This window comes from Leptopilina heterotoma, unplaced genomic scaffold, assembly GCF_015476425.1.
Source record: "Leptopilina heterotoma isolate Lh14 unplaced genomic scaffold, ASM1547642v1 Lhet_95, whole genome shotgun sequence".
Classification (NCBI taxonomy): Eukaryota; Metazoa; Arthropoda; class Insecta; order Hymenoptera; family Figitidae; genus Leptopilina; species Leptopilina heterotoma.
In genome coordinates, this window is record NW_025111202.1 from 967,522 (window position 1) to 993,875 (window position 26,354).

General features: G+C 25.0%; 3 protein-coding genes across 6 annotated transcripts in view; 1 reads left to right on the forward strand and 2 right to left on the reverse strand.

The window, feature by feature from the left end:
- The window catches only part of LOC122512076, an 81,553-nt gene that overhangs the window by 41,180 nt on the left and 14,019 nt on the right, over positions 1-26,354 (reverse strand). Inside the window, exon 3 of one of the 2 annotated variants that reach the window (XR_006302592.1) lies at positions 330-367. The exons of the other annotated variant lie outside the window; for it this stretch is intronic. The gene's annotated coding sequence lies outside the window, so the exon portion shown is untranslated. The remainder of the gene's footprint in view (positions 1-329; positions 368-26,354) is intronic. 2 annotated transcript variants of the gene reach the window in all.
- On the reverse strand, positions 1,935-6,119 carry LOC122512070. Its single transcript, XM_043627697.1, has 3 exons — positions 5,980-6,119; positions 2,458-3,116; positions 1,935-2,369 (listed from the first exon to the last, which is right to left on the reverse strand). Exons 1-3 carry the CDS (start codon positions 6,008-6,010, stop codon positions 2,136-2,138), a joined length of 924 nt encoding a protein of 307 aa, XP_043483632.1. The 5' UTR covers positions 6,011-6,119; the 3' UTR covers positions 1,935-2,135.
- On the forward strand, positions 11,134-26,225 carry LOC122512064 (prolactin-releasing peptide receptor). 3 transcript variants are annotated; one of them, XM_043627686.1, is made up of 9 exons: positions 11,134-11,364; positions 14,384-14,898; positions 18,628-18,807; positions 19,215-19,309; positions 20,197-20,343; positions 21,319-21,492; positions 22,789-22,923; positions 25,752-25,813; positions 25,892-26,225. In XM_043627686.1, the coding sequence occupies exons 2-9, from the start codon at positions 14,518-14,520 to the stop codon at positions 25,969-25,971; spliced, it is 1,254 nt and encodes a 417-aa protein (XP_043483621.1). In that variant the 5' UTR covers positions 11,134-11,364; positions 14,384-14,517; the 3' UTR covers positions 25,972-26,225. The 3 variants fall into 3 exon arrangements, with proteins under 3 accessions (XP_043483621.1, XP_043483619.1, XP_043483620.1); XM_043627684.1 differs by having other exon boundaries at positions 25,752-26,225; XM_043627685.1 differs by having other exon boundaries at positions 11,134-11,360; positions 25,752-26,225.

Consider the following 26,354-nt stretch of genomic DNA (forward strand, 5'->3'; position numbering starts at 1 on the left):
ACACTTGCGAATCAATTCTACAACTATTTATATCGATTTACGCACGTAATTTGTATGTTAATATTTTGAAAACAGATTTCATGAAAAAAACTTGTTTTTTAAAAATAAATATTCTATAGTTCTCAATAGGATATTAATATTAATCAATTTGAGAATGAAAGTAACGATAAAATGGCTAAAATTTTATTGAATAGTACGCACAGTAATTAAATAATTGTAATCGTGCCATTATCGATTTTGTTGGACTGCATTATGAAAATAACATTTCAGTAAATTAATCAAAAATATATATTTTTTTTCATAGGCTTACTGAAATTATAGGTACTTACGTAATTTTGTGATTTGTTTTTACGGTAAATGAAATTATCTGTAAAAAAAAAAGAAAAGAATTTCAATTAAAAACCTGAAGAATATAATTACATATAGACAAAATGATTTCTTTATATTGTAAAAAATAAAAATTGGCCAAATTTTTCAATTTTTTATTTCTTTTTTTTTTAAATTCGGTCTAAAAATTAAAATATTCAAAACAGAAGTCATTAAGAAAAAAAAATGGAAAAATAAAAAAATTTTTGCATAGACAAGGACTTTTCAAAGCCCATGTCGATAAGATAATACGTTATAAAAAAAAATGTTAGTTTATATTTAGTACATTTGCCAAGCAATTGTTACTCTAACGATAAGTTAAATTATCGTTATTCGGTATTATATAAAATCAGCTTCTACGAAGGCTTTTAAAATACGTAATTTTAAATACAAAGAAAACTTGAAAAAAAATTTTATTATTAATTTGCTACTAAAAAATGTCGCAATTATTTTAATAATAACAACTAGAATGAAATGAATTATTTTCAGTTCTAAATAAATTGGAAATATTGTTTAAAAATTTCGAGATACGATAATAAACAGAATGTATGAGTGTAAATAAATATAGAATTCGTATATTTATGAATTAATTTTGTTTGGAGGATCGAACATAAAGTGCAATCATTAAATAAATGTGGATCAAGAGTAAATTTAATTTTTGATGATATTCACATAGTGATTTATGTTGTATTCATAAATAGAAGCCGTATACAAATTTATTTCTCGAAAATGTGAATTTTGTCCAAGAAAACAAAAAATATTGATAATTAATTGTGTACATCAATATATAATTATTAAAGAATAATGAAAAGAAATCGAGAAATAAATTAGGCTATTTTAAATAATAGTATTATAAGGAAAATTGTACCATTTGTTTAAATAAAAGAGTGAGTCGTGAAACTTATGATTCGAATTTAATATAATATAATAATGGTACATTGAGCTTGAAAATAAAAGACATTTCACCAAAACTGATATTGAGAATATTTATTCACTCGCTTTTCTTTTAATAAGTTTTCCATCTTTATTTCCAAATAGAATTTATATGTAAAAAATTAATTTCTTTTTAAGCAAATAAAATTTTTATTTGAATCAAATAAATTCAGTTGTAGTAAATAGAATAATAAATTGTGAGAAAAATATACCTCATCTTTGAGTTTAGATATTTGTTTAGTAATTTAAAAAAAATTCTTTTTAAATGACTATATATATATATTATATAATTCATTATAATGTTCTTTGAAGGCACAGTATTGAAAAATATAATTACTAAATTAAAGTTTGATATTATTCACGTTTGGAATTTAATGATCAAGGGAGTAAATAATCCATCATTATTAACTTCTATAAAACAAGACCTTCTCATTTTTAATGGAAATGTAAAAATAGAATTACCATTTTATAAATATGTTTGAAAATATATTTTATATAAATCTAATGAGTTAAATCATTCTTTATATAATTATATAAATCCTTGCGATTAAGGTCCTTTATTTAAATAACTTTATTATAATTAATTGATAATATAGAAAAATTATTTTTCCACAAAAAATTCCAATAATTAAAGATATTTTTTTAATGATTTTTATTTGTGACCAGGATAAACCCAGAAACATCGTTTAAATCACAAAAATTAGCGAAATAATATTCTTCGATAACTTATTTTCTAACTAATGTACAAATTACAAAACATCCTTCGAAATTACCAGAATTAGGATATTTCTTTTTTTTAATGTATCACCATTATTTTTTTTATCAGACTTAAACATTTATTGGTTTGTTTTGAGCTCTTGGACATTGATTTTAACGAATATTGGCGTCGTTCCAGGATTTGAAATAACTGGTAACTTATCCTTAGCAGCTTCAATATTTTTAAGAGTAACATTTGTTTTTATCGTAAGTTTAGTCCTTTTTGCAACTGCTCCAAGATACTTTACGGCTTCAGTGTGGGTGCATGATGAAAAACTTGTGTCGGTTACATTCATTCGAGTCGTCACTGAATCCTAAAAAGAAAAATTAAGAATAAAAAACAATGAAAAAATAAATAAATCATAAAAAATACAATTAAAGATTTTTTTGTTAGGAACTTACGAGTTGTGTGTCAATTCCAGGTGCAAGCAAACTTTCATTTCCAGTACCGTAATTTCCCCACACATAATTAACAAAATTCGTGCAATCCTTTAAATTTCTCGACTTTTCAATTTCAAGATTGTCTTTGGAAATTTTATCGGGAAACGGTAAAATATCCAATTTAAATGAAACGTCTTTACGTGAATTCTGCTCCCTTGGAGCATGATTGATTTTAAAATTAACTTTACATTCTCCAATTGTTAAATTTTCTTTTGCCTCAAAATTCTTTTCATTTAATTTCTCATAAAGATTTGCGCCAATGCTCAACTGATTTGCTAATTCCTTGATAATATTTAAATGTAAGTTTGATATATTTTTTTGTACCAGTAAACTTTCAACACCAGATTTATTAAATTTAATTTCAAATTCATCTGGATTGAAACTGGTGCAATTAATTTTATTAAGCTCCTTTTCATTGGTTGTTTTACAAGTTTCGGGAACTTGAAGATGACAACTTAAGGCGTCTGAATTTTTTGGTCGACAAACTAGAAGAGTATTTATTGTATGGGACTTCACTAATTCCATGCTTTTCTCAACAGTAGCCGACAAATTTACAGCCACTTCAAATGTATATTCGGGTCCATATTTCCAGGCACTTTCTTCGACTGGTATTTGTGCGACTGAAAATCAATGAACATTTAAATAATTGCAAATTAATTGAAAATTTAGTTTAATCATGCAAACGAATTATTATAAATACATTCTTTTTAATATTCATTTTTATAATCTTCACATTTTCCAATTTTTTTTTATAGTTTCAAAGTATAATTTTTTCAGGAATTAAAATTCATTTTTCAATTTCTTTCTTCTGAAGAAGGAAGAAGTCGACAAAAAGAAAGGAGAAAATTTTGTATTTAACAATTTTGTCTATAATATTATTTTTATGTGTCTCGTTTACAAGAAGCAATTTGGCACAAAACTTTTATAAAGATACCAGAATATGTACTCTAAGAGTAATAAAAAATATTTATGAACCTCTAATACTAGTATTATTCCAAAAATCGTTCATGGTTTTCACTTCAAAATTATCTTCAAAAAAATTGTATACGTGTGCATATTGTTGTTATTATTATTATTTTTATTACTATTATTATCATTAAATCATATTATGAATTATTAATATTAAATTTCAAATAATTAATAATAATTAATATAATTATTTATATTAATTAATATTTTAAATAAAAAATAGTATTTTTCGTTATACTTTAATCATATGTCACGCAGTTTAATTCTTCATTACTATAATCAGATTTCGCACTCGATAATTCAATTTTCAAAAAGTAGCTTTCAAACTAAAAAAAGTAGTAAGAAAGTATGTAGCTCTCGAAAAATTAAACTTGACGACCAAAAAAAACTCGTTTTAGAAACTTCACAAAACTGACAAAAAACCCATTCTATATTTCTATGTAGTATTTCATTAAATTTTTTTGAAAATAATTGAATCCCTAAAAAGCATTTTATTATTTATGAAAATAATTGAATTTTTGAGAAAGATTTTATTAGAATTTTTAAAAATAATTCATTTTGCAAGAAGAAATTTATTACTTTAAAAAAAAATTGAATTCTTGTGATGAATATTGTTATTTATGAAAATAATTAAATTTTGCGAAGAATTTTATTAAAATGCCTCAAAATAATTGCATTTTCGGGAATAAATTTGTTATTTATCTTTAATAATTGAATTCTTTCGAAGAATTATTTATGTAAATAATTGAATTCTTGGGAAGAATTTTATTAAAATTTAAAAGAATAATTGAATTATTTCAAAAAAATTTAATTAAAATTGTATTTAAAATAATTGATTTCTATCGCACAATTTTATTAAAATATTTGAAAATAATTGAATTCCTGTGAAAAATTCTAATATTTTGGTAAATAATTGAATTCTTCAGAAGAATTAAAAAAATCATTTTTTTAAACAATTGATTTTTTCGAGGAATTGAAATTAAATTGTTAAGAATAATTACACTTTTCAAGCAATTCTTGTAAAATATTATATTAAAAATAATTGAAATCCTGCGATAAATTTTGTTATTTTTAAAAATAACTGAATGTTGGATGAATTTTATCAATTTTTTTGCGAAATTTTATGAAAATACTGAATATTTAAAATAATTGAATTTGGAATATTTTTTGAAACTAATTGAATCATTTTAAAGAATTTGATTATAATTTTTGAGAATAGTTTTGTGATTTCTAGAATTAGCGAATTTAAAGTAGTGGAAATTCTCAAAAAAAAAAAAAAATAAAATAAAATAAAACTGAAATAGTAGCTTTTAGTGGCTGAAATCTAAAAAAAAGTACCCAAATAGTAGCATAACGTAAAAAAATGTAGTAAATAGTAGGTTTTAGTAGATGAGTGTAAAGCCTGTATAATGAAAATGCTTTTAATATATGATTATAATTTATTAAGAACTTAATATTACATGATAATATTAAATACAAATATTAAATGTGCTGACATTAAATGCTAATTAATTAAAATTATATTAAATTCTCACATTTTAGAAACGTTTGACGTTAGCCACAATTATTCTACAATATAAAAAGAATTTAATTAAATGTAATCTCTTTCCTAATTATATGCATAAATTTTTTAAAAACGAGAAAATCTTAATTACCCGTGCTGGATTTTTTTTAACCCTTTCGTGCCCCCGGGAAACGAATTTGAGAAAATTTGGAAAAATTAAATTTTGCTATTTTTTTTAACAATATTCTACCTATTATTAAAATTACAGCGTGTCGGTTAAAAATGTTGCGTGTAGTTTTAGCACCACTTTTTGTGTTAAAATAACACTTCTTATTTTCTGTGATTATGTCCAGCAATTTGTTAGATAATTAAAATTTAGGTTTCTTCAATTTGTTCCATAAATTTAATGCAGTGAATGAAAATTGTGCTTCGAAAGGGAAACTTCTAACAGATGGAACACTAAATTTAAATGAATTTCAATCTATTGGCTTCACGTACAATTTAAACTAGATATATCAATTGATGCACGAATCTTGTATTCCTTTTGAATACAAAATAAGTCGATAAAAACTCATGAAACAGTTTTTGATTTTTTAGTTTAAATATTTATACATATATATATATGAATACAGAGATTTAATATGTACGAATCGTTTGAGAATTTTATTATTGAATAAAATAACTTTATATTTGTGATTATACGTGAGGTAAAATTTAAATTATTTTTATATTACCTATTCATTTTAGTATTTCATTAATTTTTCCCAAATTCAGACAATTAAAATTTTTTAATTGTTCAAGAATGGTAAAAATACTCTTATAATAAATTTCGAACATTCAAACGACCGATCTATGTTTATGCTTGCTTTTTCCATTGTCGGTACACAATATATTAAACATTAATTCCTGAACATTTTATGCACTTGTAAATATAAAAAAAATTCTTTTTCATGTGCTGAGAAAATAAGAAAATAGTTTGATTAATAGCAGTAATTATTAGCTGTACTTACCTAAAAAGAACGGTATAAGAATGACAATCATCTTGTCACTGTATGATGAAGGGATTTAATGTTTGCTCCCGGTCACGACCGCTCTCTTATATCACTGATAATGTGCACAACTGACCTCACGGTAGGAAGGTAATTTAAATAATTCACTTAATATCATTTCTGCGTCGTTTGTGGGACTATTATTTCATGAATAGCATCTTTTGACCTCTAAAGAATTAGGTGAAGTGCAACGCATAGCAACAACACTTTTGGGAAATAAATAACATTTTTTTTGCGACAGTTGCGAATCTTTTTCGCATCAAAAAAGCAAAAATAATATTAATTTATATCCTTCATTGCAACGTCATTTTTTTTTACTTTTTTCGAAAAATCGCTTCTGCTGTTTCCAACTCTAAAAATAACGAACTATGACATATTTTTTTTTATTCTATCAAAAATATGTTTGTCGAAAAAATCAAAAATGCAAAATTCACGTTAATTAATTTTTTATACACTAAAAAACAAACATGGAATTTTGTTAAATTAATATTTTAATAAATTATATTCTGAGCATTTCAATCGTGTCATAAAATTTAACGAGGATTTATAGGCAAAAGTTTCTTGCTTGTTATCATTTTATTCTACCGCATTTTATTAGATTACTCACTTTAATGTCTATAGTATTGCACTTAAACTATTATTGAATCTCTCCCTATTCTGACAATTAAATGAGTTCTTTAGAAATACCATTAAACAATCTTTGTAACTGACCTGCAGGAACTAAATGAAATTTTTCAATCTTAAAATGTCACTGAAAAAATATAAAATCGCTTTCAATTTTAAACAAATACGTGTTCGACGGAAAAAATTCTAAACCACCGAATGTAATGAAATAATTAACTAAATAAATAAGTTATAATTAATTATTTTTTACATTCTCATTTTAAGGAGAAATATTAATAAATATTACTTGTTGAATATTTTCTATCCGATTTTTGTGCTTAATATATTCATTTTTGACTAAAGTCATTGCGTAAAAAATTTTCTTAAAAACTGTTTTCCATTTCAGATAATAAAAATTAATTTTAAACCATCTTAAAGTTAACTTTAATCATTAAAAAATACCAAAGTGACAAAAATTTTTATTTTAATTTCTCATCGTTCCAAAAAACGAAACATTTCTTCACTATATAAATATTTTCCAAAATTACTGACAGCAATAAAAATGAAAAACTTAACTAACACATTTTGAAACTTTATAAATTAATCTTTAATACGTGACACAATATTGTTGAATAAAATTTGAAGGGGAAGAGAAAATTAATAACTTTTGTTCAATTGAATGTCCAGCAGAATTTTAGGGACATAAAAAATAATATTTACTTAATAATAAATAAATAAATATTTATTTAATTTAAATTAAAAGGAAATTACCATTATTTGACTAGGAAGATTGATAATTTCCTTTTAATTTAAATTATTTAATTTAATAATTAATAATAAATAAATAATATTTAATTAAATTTTCTTCTAATTAATATTACCTGCAGAACGAATATCTCTGTAAATAGATAAATATTTCTTCAAACCAAATATAATTTATTTAAGTTGAATAAAAAAGTATATTTTCCTCAGAACTTACTAAATTATTTATTTGCTTTCAATAAAAATGTTATTCGACAAAAAAAAATTTTTAATTTAAAAAAAAAGAAAGTTTATTATAGGCTTTAAGAGTAATATATTACTAAAATTACTGAAATTGAAAATAATGACTGAATTAAAACATAAAATTAATTTCTCTGCAAACATTAAAATAACTGACGCTCAAGCTTTTATTCAGTTTGCTGATTCTGATCCCGTATTCACGTAATCACGTCTATCCCTCAACACCTTTAAATATCAAACTTATTCCCACTATCACGTTCGAGAATTCAAGTGTAGAATGATATGAAAGGTATTTTGAAAAGGACGACGGGGTTTAATAAAAAAATGTCCAGATTATGTGTGTTGAAAAGGAAAATCAACGAATAAGCTGATGAGACAAAAAAAAGATGAAGAGGTCGGTTAAATTATAAAAAAAAATTTCTGAAAAAAAGTAAAAAAATATATATATTGGCAAGATGCTGTACTATATTTGGAGTTGTTAAAAAGAGGGATTACGAAGGGATGAGAAGAAATTAAATGATGCTACGGAAAATAAAAACGAGCGAGGGTGTTTCAGAAGAAGAAAAAAAAATGAAAGAATAAAATGGAAAAAAAATATATGGATGAAAGGAAGAAAATTAAAGAATCTAAAAATACAATATGTAGTACAAAGTGGTCATGGGAAACCGAAAAACGAATTTTATATTAGAAAAGGGGGAAAGAAAAAATAGGGTACCTACTATAAGATTTAGAACGTGAGTGAGGAATAATGAATGAATAAATAAATAAATAAATACAAATATTGGATGAATGGAAGGGAAAATGTTTGTTGTAGTGGATACGTATTTTTACACCGAAAAAAAATATTCTTCTTTAAAAGGTTTTCTCTTATTTTTATGCATATTTACCTCTTGAAAAATGGCTCAAAAAACGTCCTCTTATTTTAAGAGAATTTTTTCAGTCTATACAAAAAAAAAGTATAGAAGAATTTTAATTAAAAACACTAAAACACATTGAATTTTGAAGCAATTACAAATGATTGCAGAAATTCAATTATTTTCAAAAGTAGTAAAATTCTTCTGAGAAGTTCAATTATTTTCACAAATTTTAATAAAATTCTTGGCAAAATTTTTATTATTTTCAAAAACTTTCCTTAAATTTTTTATATTTTTAATATCTACTGTATTGAACTGTATTAAACAATTTAAAAATAATACTTAAATTCTAATAAATAAATTGTAGCAAAGGTTTTTAAAATAATTGAATTTCTTTGATAAATTATAATAAAACTTGAATAATTACATTTTTCCAGGAATTCCATTAAAATTGTATTTAAAATAATTGAAAGTCCACGATGAGTTTTATTATTTATGAAAATAATTGAATAAAAATTTATGAAAATAATTAAATAATAATTTATGAAAATAATTTGTAAATAATTAAATTCCTGGGAAATTTTTATCATTTATGAAAATAATGAAATGTTTGCGTACAATTGTATTATAATTTTTTTCAACTACAGTAGAGACTTCATTATCCGGACTAATGGATGCAGGCACTTGTCCGGATAATCGAGTAAAGTACGAATTAAACAAATTTTTGATTCATAATTTTATGTATTTATTTGCATATGTATTAAAATAAGACTGAAACAAACTAAAACTTTTAAAGTCAACATTAATAAATATTTAGTTAGAAATATTTCAAAATATTTAAATAAACATTTTCTTAAAATAATTAAAACACTTTAAAACGCAACATTTCGTGTTTGTTGTCGGGGAGAAATTTAAAATAGAAGTTAACGGCTTGAGACCTTATAAACTTTATATTAAAAAAAATTTTTTTAATTTTAAATTTGTCCGGATAATCGAATATCCGGATAATAGGGGTCCGGATAATGGAGTCTCTACTGTAATTGAATTCTAAAAAATTTGTAGAAATTACTATTTATTGGTAAAATTAACTGAATTTACTAATTTAAAATCAAAAATTCAGTCACTAATTCAAATTAGTAAACATTTTTAATAATTCCAATTTAGAGAGTACTTTAATAAAAATTCCTACTAGATTTAAATTAGTTAATAAAATTTTAATAAAATTCTACTCAAACATTTTATTATTTTCATAAATAATACAATTTTTTACAGAGATTCAATTATTTTCATAAATAATAAAAATTCAATGCCGAATTTCAATTATTTTTAATACAATTTTAATAGAATTCCTCAAAAAATGTAATTATTCTTAAAAATTTTATTAAAATTTATCAAAGAAATTCAATTATTTGAAAAACTTTTGCTACAATTTATTTATTAGAATTTAAGTATATTATTTTTAATACATTTTTAATTAAATTTCTTTAAAGAATTAAATTATTTTCAAAAATTTTAATGAAATTCTTTGCGTAACAATTCAATTTTTTTTCAATATAATTTTCATATAATTCTTCGGAGAAATCCAATTATATGTTTAAAAATTTACAAAAATTCTTGTCAAAATTTCAATTATCTTTATAAATAATAAAATTTTTCTCCAAAATTCATTTTTTTAAACACTTTAATTAAATTTATTTTCGCAATAATTCAATTATTTTCATGAATAATAAAATTTTTCTCCAAAATTCAATTATTTTCAAAAATTTTAACAAAATTCTTGGCAGAATTTCAATTAGTTTTAATACAATTTTAATTGAATTTCTGAAAAAATTTAATTATTCTTAAAAATTTTATTAAAATTTGTCAAAAGAATTCAATTATTTAAAAATTTTTTGATAAAATTCTTTATGAAAATTCAAATTTAAGAAACATTCAATTGTTTAATAAAATATTTATTTTTGTAGTTAAATAATTGAATTCTTGTAGAATTTTCTAATAAATATTTATTTAAAAATGAATTTCAAATTAAAATCTTTCAAAATGGAACTTTTCATACTTTTAATTTAGAATTCTGTAGAATTAATTTTTCTCAAAAAGTTTAATGGAATTTTTTTTTAATTATTTGAAGTTTTTAATTTCTAATATATTTAATTGAAGAATGTCGGAATAATCGAAATTTCGTAAAATTAAATTGTAAACAAAAGAATTGGAAAATTCACAAAGAAATTTTTAAAAAGTGATTTCTCTACTCTGAAAAAAAAATTATTTTATTCAAATAATCGATTAATTGACTAAATTATCAATTAAATATTTAATTAAATCAAATAATATTGACTCCAATAAATATCATTTGATTCAAGTAAATATTTAATTGATAATAGTCAATTAATCGGTTATTTGATGAATCAAATAAATTTTTTTTTCAGTGTGTTTAGGATAAAAAAAATAGTTAAAAATTTATTAAATGAAATAATTTCGAATAATCTTTTAAGAATGAAACCCTATAGTGTTGGGGGATAAATTTCTTTGGAAAATTTATTGGAAAATTTTCTCGTAAACAAAAGGGAAACTCTCAGCCATGCGCATAAAATTCAAAGATCTAAATTCTGATCGTGCCAAGTAGTAATATCCATTCGCGTCAGTCTGGCCGACGAAAGCGGCAGTGTTCTACTGATTCATTCTCAAAGGACTAAAAAACGTTTTAGTTCGGAATATTTCAATAGAATAGAAAAAAAGAAAAAAACTACTCCTAATATTTAATAGTTTTTAAAAATTAAAAAAAAAATGTCAACGATAGAAATATGTTAATTTTTTTTTAAATTTTATTTTGAGAATATAAGAAAAAGTTATTAAATGGTGTCATAAAAAATGGATAAAGTTCTTGTGAGTACGTGTTTTATTCAAATAATAAAATCAATTTACTATTTATCTAAAAGCTTATAACAATCCAGTTTATTTCGACTAAGTGGTTGCCGCCTAATTTTAAAAAATTATAATATCACAGGGAAAAAATATGTTAAATTTGTTGCGTGTAATTTTCAACATAGTGTTATATTTTAACACCAAAAATTTTTAATTTTTGTTAAATTTTTGTTAAAAATTTGCACAGTGACAGTTAAAAATGTTGCGTCTAGTTTTAACACCACATTTCGTATTAAATTAATACTTCTTTTTTTTGTGATATTTTGCAAGAATGATTTTAATGTTATTAAAATCACAAAATAAAAAAAGTTTTTCAAAAAAGTTAGACACCTTTGAAAGTTGTGAAAATATGTAAAGTGACAATTTTATTTTGCACATATTGTTTATTTAACGAGAAAATAGAAAACTGTATAAACAAAAACTGAAAGTTCATCACAAGTTCCCAATTAATAATTCCGTAAGTTTTTACTTAATTTTATAATTTCATTTCCCCATTATTTGTTAATAAAAATCGCAAAATTAAATTACTTTATTGATGAACTGAACTATGCACTGTAAAAAAAGGGAGTTAAATTTTAACTCCCCCGGGGGGTCTATAAAAGTCGCACCCATTGGAGAGTTAATGCCAGGGGAGTTAAATAAAGAGAGTTAAAATTTAACACCCAAATGCTAACTCCCCATGGAAAAAATAACTCGCGCGGGTGTTGAATGAAGGGAGTTAAAAATTAACTCTCTTTTGGAGTTGAATTTTAACTCGAAAAATTTAACTCCCAACTCCCGAGTCCGTTAACTCCCTAAATTTTTTACAGTGTGGGATAATATTTTATTCATTATTTTATATCTTCAAATGTAGATATAATAATAATTTTATAGACATACTTAACAAATATCAATAATTTTTGTTATACTTTTATACTAAATTGTATGCCTTGTAAATTATTTTCTACCTGACAGTTTTTGGCATCTTTTACAGTTTAAATTCATAATTTACAAAACGTATATTTTTTTTGAAACAATCTTTTTATTATATATGATATATTTTAATAACACTAAAATCATTTCTGCAGAATATTACAATTTAAGATTAGTCGAATTAAAATGGATTGACCCTCTTATGAAAGTAAACCCCGTATAATACTTTTGCTAGGAAAAATAACAACATTTTATCAAAAGAAAATAAACACAGTTTCACAGAAGAGATTAAAATTTTTTTAAAAGACCCTTTTAGGTCTTACTTTACATTTTTAAGTGATAAACAATACAACGTTATAAATTTTAAACCTTATAACCCCAATGGGAAATGCCAGTGTAGTGCCGATGCTCACCACTGGCTTAGTACTCAGACGATTGTTCGGCGTAGTCTAGCCGAGCCTCGACAATTAGTGCTGGCGCAGTACAGAATTTTTGTTTCGCCAAAGCTTGGACAAGCCACGGCGGCAAGTGCTGGCTGAGTATAGAAAAATTGTTCACAACGCTCTTTGCCAACATTGCTTTTTTGACATAAACTTGAAAAAAATTATAAAAAAAGTTTATATTATGAATGTTTATAAATATAAATTTATTGAAAAAAATTAATATTTTACTTTTCAGTTGTTCATTTTTTATTCTTATTAAATTTAATAATAACAATTTAACACAATTGTCTAACTTTGTAAATAATAAATTATTTAAACAAATTAAAATTATAAACAAAATTTAAACTTTAATCTCAATAATAATTTGGTTCCTATTAAAATACTATTATACTTCTTACTATGAATAAAAAATTATTAAAAAATTACGACGTAATTTAAGAATTACGTAAAATGTTAAATGCAATAAGTAAAGTAATTTAATTATTAAAAATTTAGTTCAATTTATTTTATTTCAATTTATTATTTCTAACGTATCCCTATTTTTTTCTCATCTTTGACTCAATAATTGTATGTCTGAATGATACTGAGATATTAAAATTTTACTGCACACACGTGTCGTTAGCATAGTGGTTAGAGCGTTAGTCTGTTAGTCCGTAGGTCGTAGGTTCGATTCCCCTCGTCAGCAATTTTGTTTATTTTCATAGGTTTGCGATATTTCTAGATTCCAATCGTTAGGTACTAAAATATGAAAATCTAATGCACACTTACTGTAATTGTTTATTATTTAATTTTTAAATGTTATAAACAATTTTTTTCTACTTCATTTACTATATCCATATTGTTAGTCTCCATCTTTAATACAATTTCTTTAAGAAGAGAAATATTTTATGAATAATAACTATTTATTAATATTATTTACCATTTTGTTGTTAAATTATTTATAATTATTAATTTACGACTAATTAATAACAATACGGCATTTATTGCGGCAATATTCTCAGCCAGCACTGGTCCAGTGCTGCGCCAGCGCTGTCTGGCAGCACTGGCAGACAGTACTTCGGCAGCGCCGGACGGCGTTATCATCCCAGAGTTATGCCAGTGCTGGCTCTCAGCCTTGCCGCCAGTGCTGCCAGTGCTGGCGCAGTACTACGCCAGTTGTAAATTTCCCATTGGGACGGTGATCTATGTATTGTTATTTTATTTGTCACATTTTATTTATTACATTCTTTTTGTAATGTTTTTTGAAAAATTATTTTCCATTACTAAACTCTATCCCCTATACAATGAAATAATGTATCGGATGTTGATGAATGAAACACATTATTACAATATGTCATTACTCATTTTCACACAATTTCTTCATAAATTTTGGATAATATTATATATAAAAGGTCCATAAATCACCGCTTATATAATAATTAAATCGTTAAAAAGACACAATATCTATTCATATAAATTGATATTAATTAAATATAAAATTTATATAAACAAAAAGGAAAAACTTGACCACTAACGTACTCAACTATTCACTTCTTAGAACACTAATTTAACCGATAATTTGATTTTTCTTTTTTTCATATAATTAATTGGCATTCACGCTTTCAATTGTCTTTCTTTTTGCAATTACAGACGTTTCCGATAGGGGCCGCATTAAACTAAAGAAATCAAATAAATCACATCACAGGAAGGTTCGGAAATCAATAATTGATAGAATCTTGACTGAATTATTTTGGTGATTCGATTAAGAGATTATTGAGAAAAATATGTCCAACGAAGAAGAGGATAAATATTATCAATATAAAGATCATTTTCTCTTTAGGATCAATGAGCGATTTAAGAATCCAACAAATGAGACGGAAGATTTTTCTAAACCATATTTAAGACCAATTTTCTTTAAAATTTATCCATTGATAATTTTTATTTACGCAATATTAATAATTTCGGGAATTATTGTCAATTTAACAATGTTATATCATATTTTAAAATTTAAATTATATAAAGATCCAACTCACGCATATTTAATAAATATGATAATATCCGATATTATAAAGTGTCTCTTTTCACTTCCACTATCATTAGCAGTGATATTGATAGATAACTGGATTTTTGGGAAATTTCTCTGTTACTTTCTTCCAATGTTACAGGTAAAGAAAAAAAAAGTTGAAAATAATCTTGTTTTGTATAGCTCTAAAATTTTAGGAAAATTATTACAAAATTAATACCGTGAAGAAAGGGACCTAAGAAGAAAAATTTTACATGTTATGTTTGTTTTCTTTTTCCCTTGAATAAAGGATTCTATTAATTTTTTAGAATGTAACATGTAAATTTTTGCTTCTTAGGTCTTTTTTTCACGGAGAGGCACATTCGATTGAGTAGAACTGAATAGTTATTTTTAAACATATTTTTGGTTTAAACAAAGTAAAGCATCCCTTTGAATAAAAAATATATTATTGAAGCAAATAAAATTTGTAAATGTGTTATTAAGATTCTTCCTTTCTTTTTTTATTGCTTTCTCGATAATGGTTTGTAGGTTCTTCAATTAATTTTTATTATACGGTTGTCCTTCTTCAGGAACAGTGAAGTGCACAACGTTTTTCTTTAATGAAAATTCAGATCTTATATCACGAAATATTTTTGTAATCAAATTTTTAGACGTTTTGGTTAAATTAAAAAAAATTGGAATATAGTTATATGCGTTTCTCGAATTAGTTGGAACTGATATGTCCTAACATCTATTACTTGATGATAGAACTAATAATCCTGCATGAAATATATGTGATCGATGTTATACCCCAAACGATGATGTGCTTTGACTTTAGGTCAAAGTCTGAAAAAGGGTGTATCTGATTGAAATATAACCGATTACTTGTCTATTATCAAATAAATATTTACTTGAATCAAATAATTTTTATTTATCCCATTGAAGCGAATAATTTCTGTATTTGAAGCAAATACCTCTGCACTATCAATCATCCCTATTAGAATTCGTACCAGAATTAGTTCAGTGATAATAAACTTTAAAAAGAGAACGATTGCTAAAAGATTTAGAAGAAACAAAAATTACCGTACTTGTTAAGAAATTTTTTTTTAATTAATTAACTAGTAGAGACTAGCGATTTTCGAAACTAAGAAGGATTTTTTAAGGTACTTTTCGGCTCTTACTACAATTCTGATGCTTTTCATTGCATTCGAGATATATCAAGTGGGAGGTTTGATGTCCATGTACAACGGTGTACACTGTTGATTAATTATCTGGTACACACAAATGTCGATAAACCCCAGTTGTTTTCAAAAGTTTTCTAAACTATAGAAAAAGAATGTACTTGAAGATCCGAACGATCAATGAATGAAAAAGATCGCATAAAAAATAAAATAAAAACTTCATGAAGCCCACGCTAAATTAAAAAATAGTTTGATTTATTGAAAACACCCTCAATTTTCGCTTTTTCCAAAAAACAGCCAAAATTCTAGTAGCAAAAAAAGAGATTAACTTTTCGAAAACAACAAAAACATGCCAAAGAAACAAAAAAAGAAAAAGCAGAAACTAGGGTAGATGGACCGTTTTTGGCCATGCCACCGGTTTTGGCCAACCACACACTTTTATTAATTTTAATAATATTCTGTTACCTTCACTTTATATTTTTTTATAAAACTTTATTTCACAATTAATATGTTTCCTTTGCTTATGAAGAGAGTTAAATAGTCCTTCTAAAATAAATTTTGAATTGATAATGGAAATCTACTTGTATATTCTCTCCCATTATATCTAAGAGTTAAAAGTTGCGCAGAAAATGTGTACGATCTGATGCGCGCGAAATTATTTTTCTGACATTTTATGTATTTAATTTAGGGGTTAGGTTGCCATATTTATTCATTTCGCGCCGGATAAGGAAGGGATTTCTCAAGATGGTTAATTTGTCCCTCTGTTAGAGAAATGGCACGAATATCTGTCAATATGGTGTATTTGAACATTGAGATTGTTATCCAATAGCTAACTCTCAAATATGAACGATTTGTCCCTCCAGATGTTTAGTCCAATACTCCAGTTTTCTCAGTGTAAATTTATAAGAGTCGTTTAAATTATTCAGTACATACCAAATAATTTGTTTAAACCTTTTTATTTAATAAAAAATAGGGTGGCCAATTATAATAGTACTAAAATAAAATACAAATTTATATGTTTATATAAACAAATGTCAATAACCAAAAATATTATAAATGAATTAAAAGAAAAATTGTCTTTCAAAAGTAAAGAAGAGGTAATAGATTAAAAGTATTACTTATTTACTGGATATTTATTTAAAAATTTACTGTAATATAAAATAATAATTAAAATATACTAAAGTCTATACTACATTCTAGTAACCTGAAAAATGTGAGTACAAATAATTGTTTTTTAGAATCATTACAATAATATTCGTTTACAAAAAATATCATGTATCATAATATTATTAAGTTAAAATACTATTTTCTGTGAAATAATAGTTACTATTTGCTTTTATTTCATGCCTGCACGAGTTTTATATTAGTTTTTGAAACTGGCCAAAAATGGTGCCAAACGTTGGCCATAAATGGAGCAAAAGTGGCCAAAACTGGCAAAATTGACATTTTTATTTATTTATTAATTCATTATATTATTAATATTTTTTTAACCTTTAAAAACAAGAAATTCTGAAACTAAGAATGATAATTAATCTATTAACAAGTTTTGGTATCTCATTTTTTATAATAAACATAAGAAAAAATGACCTAAAAAGTCAGAAATTCCTTAAAGTGGCCAAAACTGGTGCATCTACCCTATCCCCTTTCCTCTGCTAAGAAACCTTAATAGTTAATACTGATTATTTCAAGAATAATGTAATTACTTAACCAATTAAGTTTTGTGACAAAATGTAACGCAATAAATGAATTGTTCGTAAATATAGACAGCATACTGTCTTTTATATACCAATCTATTGAAACTCAATAAACTTCGATTAACTGCCAACACTTTTTCTGTATTCTACAGTTTAATTTTATTTTACATATCCAGTGAAAATAAATTGAATTTGTTTTTTCAAAGTTTAAAATACTTTTTGAATATTTGGCATTATTTTCATCGTAAAAATTATTAATAGATTTATAGGTACATCAAAAAATCATATTAAACCATTTTTAATGGGGGAAATATGAGAATATTTCGAAAGAACTGTTCATATATGAGTTACGAGTGAGAAATGTTGGAAAAAAGTGATAAATTATTTATCCTATGGGAAATGTTTTTTTTTCAAACAGTTGAAATGCAATAAAATTGAGGTATTTTTCAACTAAAAATGATTATATATTACAAATATACAGAGACAAAAGTGTACTTGGCAATATTATTAACACTGTAAAATGAAAGGTACTAATTTATTACCAATTAAACGATGCGCAATTTTGAATTAATTTGTTTAATAAAATTTGTTTAATATGTTTAAACTGAAAATTGAGGATCCCTATCAAAGAACCGGTTATAAGTTTTTTAAGCTCGAAATCATTGCCCTGTAAATAAAAAATTAAACTGTTTTTAATCTCAATTTTTTGAGAAACATTTGCGTAATCTTTATACCAATACACTGTAAATAAAAGGTTCTAAATTAGAGCTGATTTTCGGCATTAAAATAGAACCAAATCACGATTTAGTGCCCAAAATTGGTACTAAATTAGTACCAATTTCTGTTTCTTTTTACAGTCTACAAAATGTTTTCAAGAAATTAAAATTTTAAATCTTTTTTTTATTTAGAGGTCGAGAATTTTGAGTCTTGAAAACTTATAACCGGTTCTTTGATAGGGACCCTCAATTTATTTATAACAGTGCTTTTGTTATTAAAATGAAAATATTGATGTTAAAGGATTTTCCATTTCACATATCGATGATGACGTACTTGTTAATAGCAGTCGATAGATTAAAAGTAATCAGCGAACCTGGAAAGCCTAGAATACCAGCATTTGTTTGCTCCCTAGGAACATGGTTTTTTGCTGGATGTATTGTACTACCATATCCAATTTACACTACTTATTTGGACTTGGGGGTAAATGCACTAATATATTATTTTTATTTTTTATTAAAAATATTAAATCAAAATAATTGTTTAAAAACTAAGTGCTTTTCAAATCTTGTATTGTTTATATTATTCAGGAAAAAAAAATTAATCAAATATTTCTTTGTTTTTCAATCAAGTGATACTTATTTGATTTCTCTTTGTGAAATAGTATGATAGTCATGAAAGACGATATTTTAACATCACTTTTCTCATCTTTTTTTTTCAATTTGAACGTATTTGAATGCGAACTTGGACTTTATTGGAAAATACGATTGAATTTATAGTTATAGCTTTGTTTATTTTAATTTAATGAATTTATAATTATTTAATAATTGTGTTGCTCTAATAACCATTTGTTTCTGGTGAGATAACGAAAATCTTAATTTCAATTTCAGGAGATGTTGAGCAATCATTTCGAAGGGTTGGAAATATGTTTCGCAAATTTACTTGATGATATGAGAGATTATATGCGCGGCTTGTTTATTGGCACGTAAGTGTAAATAAATAAAGAAATATTAAATGCTATGGTATTTAAAATAAAATTTAAAACTTGATATTTAATGTAATTCCTATCCAAACATATATTTAACTTTTAATTAAATCCATATTGATTCATATAACATTTACCAAAACATTGACAAAACTTTTTTTTTTTTGTTCCTTAAACTGATTGTTTTACTAATAAAATTATTCTTTTTATATAAAAACAATTAAATTTTCTAAATAATCACAAAATTTTAATTCTAATTGCGTATAATGAAAAGGCCTAATATTTTCTGTTGTGAGAAAAACGTGAAACTAGAGATGAAATGTAGTATATAATTAAAAATATTTAATAAATAAAAATAAAAATTGCAATACTTGTCTTTTATTTGAGATTATTGAAAAGAAAAGGTGGTATTACTAAAAGATCGGATTTTTAGAAAATAAAATAAATGAAAGTGTAAAATAACTTCAGATTCTCTGTTTCTCTCTTGAGAGAAGAAGAGAAGAACGAATAAAGTTGAAAACCATAGGGTCTAATAAAGTAGATGGATTTATTTCATTAGACATAAAATATATTATAGTGAAGGATTTGTTAATGTTTCCATAAACTTTTATAAATACATTTCTGGTTTCACGTATTTACAAAACTTTGTCCTAAATTTTTCAAACACTCTCGAGCTTTTAAAGAGCATCAAGACTTTTTTTTAAACAAAAAAAAGTACTGGTACTTTTAGTCGGAAATGGCGTTACGGTTAGTGATTTGAAAACTAATGTCTTTGTATTGTTAACCGATATAGATGAAATCGAAGAAAATTCTTACAAATCTTTTAAAGAAATTCTTTTCCTTATTTCTATTTAATGCAAAGAAAATTGAAAATTTATTCTCCTTAGATATGCTGCTCCTCTAGCAATAACAGCATACGTATATGTAAAAGCAAGCAAGGAATTGCAATTTGCAGAAGACTCTTCAGGAATAGGCTTGTCAGAGACTCGAGGTACTCGCTTGAGACAAGACAGCATTGATAGTAACGACACTTCGTAAGTTTTTTTGCAATTTACTTTTTTTTACTTTGAAAATACCAAAGAATGGAAAATTTCTCGTTTTAAATTATTTAACCATCTAAATATTTCAAGTTATTCGAATTAAAGATTTTGGTTTAACCTTCGTTAGTTCGAAAATTTTTATGTCCGCAGAAAACATTTATTATAAAAAATTGATGAACATTTAAATTCGTAAGTTATACTACTCAGCTTAGTTAATTGCAAAATTAAATAAACTGTATATTTCTATGTGCTTTATGTAAAAAGTTAGTAAATAGCAACAATTGTTAAATCAATAATTTTATGTTTAATGTTTATTTATTATTATATATGATAAATTGCAAAATTATGAAAAAATTGCATTTCTCTATAAGTAATATTCGTCGATGAAATCCCTTTGAAATAATTATGTAAATATGTGGATTAAATTTAAATTTAAATTTCGCTATAATAAATAAATTTTCGAAATTTCACGCACCTGTGATCTTTTTAGTAATTAATTATTAGAATAAAAACTAATTTTTGATCAAAGTAAAGTTTCAAAATTTTTTAATTCTGGCTCCAATTATTTCTGCCAGTAAAATTAACTCAAAGCTTTTTAGCTAACACTTGAAATATAAATTAATGACCATCGACATCCCATATGATATTGATATTTGTCAGGGAGTGATAAATTCGATAAAAAAGGGGAAAAGATTTTTAAATTTAAGGGATTTAACTTGAAGCAGTTTTAATTGTAGAATCAAACTATCAGAATATATACATAATACATATACATATATATATATATATATATATATATTCTTTTCATTCGCAATAAATAAAAACAAATTGCTTCAAATTGCTTTCTCTCTCCCAGTGGAATTGGACTTTTATCCATGATATTTACATGTTCTATTTTATATACAACGCGAGTGAAATTTTATAAGAGCAATTTAATATTTGTATGAAATTGATGAAAATTTGTTTCAGAAATATGCAGGATAATAAACGTGAGCCTACAACAGTCCGTAGAGATTCACTTGGTCTTCCTATTGCTTTTGATGACATAGAATTAAATATTCCTAAAGAAGCTAGAGCTCAAAAGTATCTGATATTTATGGTATCAGTTTACGCCATTTGTCTATGTCCTCTAATGATTCTAAGGTACATGAATATTAATTAAATTAATTGCTTGTCTGAAAGATGATGATTCGTATAATATTATATTTTTATTTATAAAAATTACGATGGCAGTATAAAATTTGTTAGAAAAAAATTATAATTGTTCAGATAATTCTCGATTTCTTTACCAGCTTTAATGAATTTTCTTGCTCAACTGCATCATTAAAAAGTTCCTACATGCAGAATATTTCTCTTTTGATGAAAGATATTATACACTATATGTAATTTATTGCACTAAAATAAATAAAAAATTATTCCACGCCATCAAATAAGTTTCTTCTCTAACGGTATGAAGCAATATGCAGATATTCTAGCTTTGCCTTTTGATATCATGAGGAAAGATAACTTGTTTTCAAACTGAAAACATTATTCTGTTAAAGCAAATTAAGATTCTTTTTCTTCACTTCGTGAAATTATTTTAAAATAATATTTTTAAATTCTACCAGCCATATGATACAGATTAGCAATCCTTCATCAGACTACTAAAGAAAACTTTTTAAAAAGTGGTAGTGATAGAAAGCATTTTTAATAATTTAAATTAATTTTATTATTTTTGAGATATAATCTTATAAGAAATTCATTTTTTGTTGGTAAAAACATTTTTTGTGGTGCAGATAAAATCGATCAAATAATTTTTTATAATGAAACAATTATTCGACATTTAGTTGGAAATTATATACTTAGATTTTTTCTTTTAATTCAAAAATCTTATAGTAAATTTCTTGAAAAAGTTAATAAAACATTCCTCTATTATATTATAATCTTTAGAAAGAAGGGAACTCTTTGAAATAAGAGAGAGAACCAAAGATATTAACTGCCCAGAATATTATTTGAAAAGATTTCACATTGGCAGAAAAGAAGAAATTCAACCCATTTGAATTACATTGATCATGTGCCCTTCCCCTTTGATCCAACAAGTCTATTTTACTTTCAATAGAAAAAACAGATAATAAGATTTCTTTTCATTCAAAAGATAGTAATAAAAGTCTTAAAATTCTGCAAAATATATTAAAAATTTGAAATAATTGGACTTTATTAAAAATTTCTTCATGGAAAATTTGTGAGTGAAAAAATACGGAGAAATATTAATATTTCTTTACATTTCCTTTATAATGGAACATATATTTTTAAAAATATTTAGGTGCACGTGCTTGCGAGTATATATGTATATACCTAATCACTTTAATAATAGTAGAACTCTCCTCCTAGCTATACAATCCTGCAGAAATTCCAACACAATATCTACTTAATTTTATCGTTCGTGCACTTATGTTGCAGATTAGCAAAGCTTGCTCTTTATGAAACTTATGAGAATAGCAGCTATTTCGACATTTTGTACATTTTGTTCGTTTGGATTGCTTTTTTACCCAGTGTGACAACACCTGTAATTTACGCTTTCTGGCAAATGACAAGGTTAGTAAATTTCTTAAATAAAAAATAATTCTTCTAATTCCAGTCCTTCAGTCAAGATGCTCTGAGAAAAATTTATTCGAAACTACCAAATTTTCGTTGAATCAATGAAATAAGTATTACTTTGATTTTGTTTAGTTCAATTAAAAATTTGCTTCAAATGACTAAATTTTTTCCTCAAACTCAAACATTTATTAAACTGAACCCAATGTTTATTTAAATAGAATAAATATTTATTTGAATCAAGTAAATATTTAATTTATTTATTTGTTATAGAGTTACTTGAGAATCCATACTAAAGAGTTTGATACCTAATACTTATAAACTATTTACAAAAATTCTATTAAAAAATTTTGTTACTTAAAATTATGTAAACATATACAGGGCTGGAACCAGTGAAAGTATTTAAAAATATGGACTTTACGGACCAATTACTGACAAAAATATAACCAGTCCGAGTCAAATAATAAGAGAACACTCTACTTAAAACTATAAATTAAATTCATGTTTTATAATAATTAAAGTTGAATTTTAGTTGAAGCTAAAAATTGTTAAATTTATAAATAAGTTCCTTAAATACTGCCGAACAAAATCACAATCAACATTTAAAAACTAGCTGTAATAATTCTCTAAATCTGAAACAGTGAAATTACACTGAGAATCAGTGATACTATTTTCGCGATTTGCATCAGTATAAAATTTTTAACTGAAAATCAGTTGAAAATTACCGAAATATTAGTCATTTTTCACTGATTGTCCATTTAAAAAATTGAATTGGCCAATAAGTGAAAAATGACAAAAATTTAAATCACTTTTAACTGCTCTTCAGTGAAATTTAAGTGATTTAGTTTTTGAGAGTATTCTAGCAATAAAAGCCCTGAATTCAATTTGTCTCTCTCTCTCTATAAAAGTATATTAAACTCTTTTCATTGATTACAATTTTTCATTTTCTAAATATTTCCCACTTTCATGCACTGTAAAAAAAGGGAGTTAAATTTTAACTCCCCAGGGGATTCTATAAAAGTCGCACCCATTGGAGAGTTAATGCCAGGGGAGTTAAATAAAGAGAGTTAAAATTTCACACCCAAATGCTAACTCCCCAAGGAAAAAATAACTCGCGCGGGTGTTGAATGAAGGGAGTTAGAAATTAACTCTCTTTTGGAGTTGATTTTTAACTCGAAAAATTTAACTCCCAACTCCCGAGTCCGTTAACTCCCTAAATTGTTTACAGTGTATAAATTAAAATCTATGCTCTAACCTTCCCGAGTGCAAATATTAAAATTTTGTTTTTACAAAATTTTTGTAATTCTTCTCTAACCTTTAAAAATTAGAAAAAAATCTTAAAGACGTAGTTTGTTTAAAATAAATTTAGGTACATTAAAGTTAATTTGCCAGATGAAAAATGTTACGCCTTTTCCAAGTAGTAATCTCCATTTTTGCATGTAAAACGAGACTATTCAAACAATGCATAAAAGTGAATAGTTACGATTTAACATTATATCACTGTGTACGAACAGCGTAGAAAGAAGTAAAGAAAAGTCATGAAAAATATTTGAAATATTACGTAGAGAATTGTGTCCAATTCTATTGTATGTACTTTATTTTTAAATGTTATGTTGGCAAACTAAAAAGTGTGAAACGGAAAAGAGTCGAGAAAATCCTGTCCGTAACCGCACATACCTACAATTCTGAGAGTAGTGACCCACTTTTAGGGATGAGAGACAAATTCGATGAATAATGTATTTTATGAGAATGTATGTATACCACAATGCGATATTAGCTTTTGCCGTGATTAATGTCACTTTGGTATAAACACTGATAAACAGAAAATAGTTTAGTTGAGTTCAATTGAGCAAAAATTTTCTCATCTGGAATTTAAAATTACATATTTGTATCAAATTTACAAAGGGGGAAAACTTTTATACATACAGTAGAATCCCGCTTATCCGACCTTCCGGGTTATCCGAGGCACCCGTTGCGCTCTGACCAATCCGCATTATCCGAGGTGCAGCTCGGATAATGCGCGGAAAGTGCCGTGGCTTATGAACACATAAACTTGTTATAACACGATTTGTATGCCCTACGGTTGCGAGTTTTGTGTGCATATTTCATTCTTCCATTCAAAATACATAAAAAATTATTAAAATTTTCAAATTCTTTATTTCATCCGTGTTATCCGAGTTTTCGCTTATCCGAGGTGCCCCTTCCCCACATTACCTCGGATAAGCGGGATTCTACTGTAAGTATAAAATTTGCTGTAAACTTGATGTGTAAGTTTCCAAATTTTACAATCAAATTTGCTGCGAAATTCCTAAAAAATATATTCTAACTGATAACGAAATTTATTTACTTCCTCTTCAAATTAAAATTATATTATACTCTTTTTCTTAAGTGCATGCCTCATTTAGGCTCTAGTGAAGTAATAATTTACTGAAATTTGTTCTTATAAATAAGCCTTAAAAGGCTCTGTGATAAATTAATAATTTAAAAGACATACGATAGGCATGGGAATACTTGTCATAAGTACTATAAAATATTATGAAAAAAGCAATCAATTAAAAATCTAATTTTAAAATTAGAACTAAAATTATCATTTTACAAAAAAATAGAAAAATTAAACAAATTGAAATAATTAAGAAAAAATTGTTTTAGTTTATTTGCGACTTATAGTGTATGTGGCGCAAAACTTCAAATTTAATGAAAGATAAAAGTCAAAGAAAATAATTAAACATTCTCAAAGGTTGATAAGAAAACTTATTGCTTGTAAAATTTTAATTTAACAACAATTATTTATATACTTAAGTTTAGTTGAATAAAATTTATATTTATAGGAAAAAGAGGGAGAGTCTACGCAACTATTGCCGTTCTCATTGTTGCTATTCAACAGATAATGGTGATAACAGAATTCCCCAACTAAATGAATTAGAGACAGTAGATCAAGCGAATCAATGCCGAATAACGAACATTACAGGAAGTAATAGTCACGACACTATTGGTCGTGCAGGATGTCGAAGAGGAAGCTCACCAAGGACCCAGATTTCAGTCGCATAAATTACGACTATTCTCGGCATACTAGGATTTTTAAACTCATATACATAATAATAAATATTTTGATTTGTTGAGTAATGAGAAGGCCTAGATACGGTTTGTTTTTTTTAATGAAATTTATTAAAATCCCAACTAGTTTCGAACTGTATATAGTTCCTCATCAGGGGATGAATAATTTTATAAACATATTATTATCCAAGCGTCGGACATAGTTTATAATTTATAGTTTACCGTATCTAGGCCTTCTCATTACTCAAAAAATTAATTAATACGGTCAAACAAAAGCAAAAATTACAAAAAAAATAATAAATATTGTTTATAACTTTTAAATTACAAACAAAATTTTTAAATTCAGTCTATTTTTATTAAAATATATTGTTAAAATT

Excerpts from the sequence above, each read along its gene's own strand:
- LOC122512064 (XM_043627684.1), top strand. The coding sequence starts at position 14,518 with ATGTCCAACGAAGAAGAGGATAAATATTATCAATATAAAGATCATTTT. Across the intron at positions 14,899-18,627 it reads ACTTTCTTCCAATGTTACAG|GATTTTCCATTTCACATATC; the intron begins GTAAAGAAAAAA and ends TTGATGTTAAAG. Across the intron at positions 18,808-19,214 it reads CTACTTATTTGGACTTGGGG|GAGATGTTGAGCAATCATTT; the intron begins GTAAATGCACTA and ends TTTCAATTTCAG.
- LOC122512070 (XM_043627697.1), bottom strand. The coding sequence starts at position 6,010 with ATGATTGTCATTCTTATACCGTTCTTTTTAG. Across the intron at positions 3,117-5,979 it reads TCTTATACCGTTCTTTTTAG|TCGCACAAATACCAGTCGAA; the intron begins GTAAGTACAGCT and ends ATTGATTTTCAG. Across the intron at positions 2,370-2,457 it reads CTGGAATTGACACACAACTC|GATTCAGTGACGACTCGAAT; the intron begins GTAAGTTCCTAA and ends TTTTCTTTTTAG.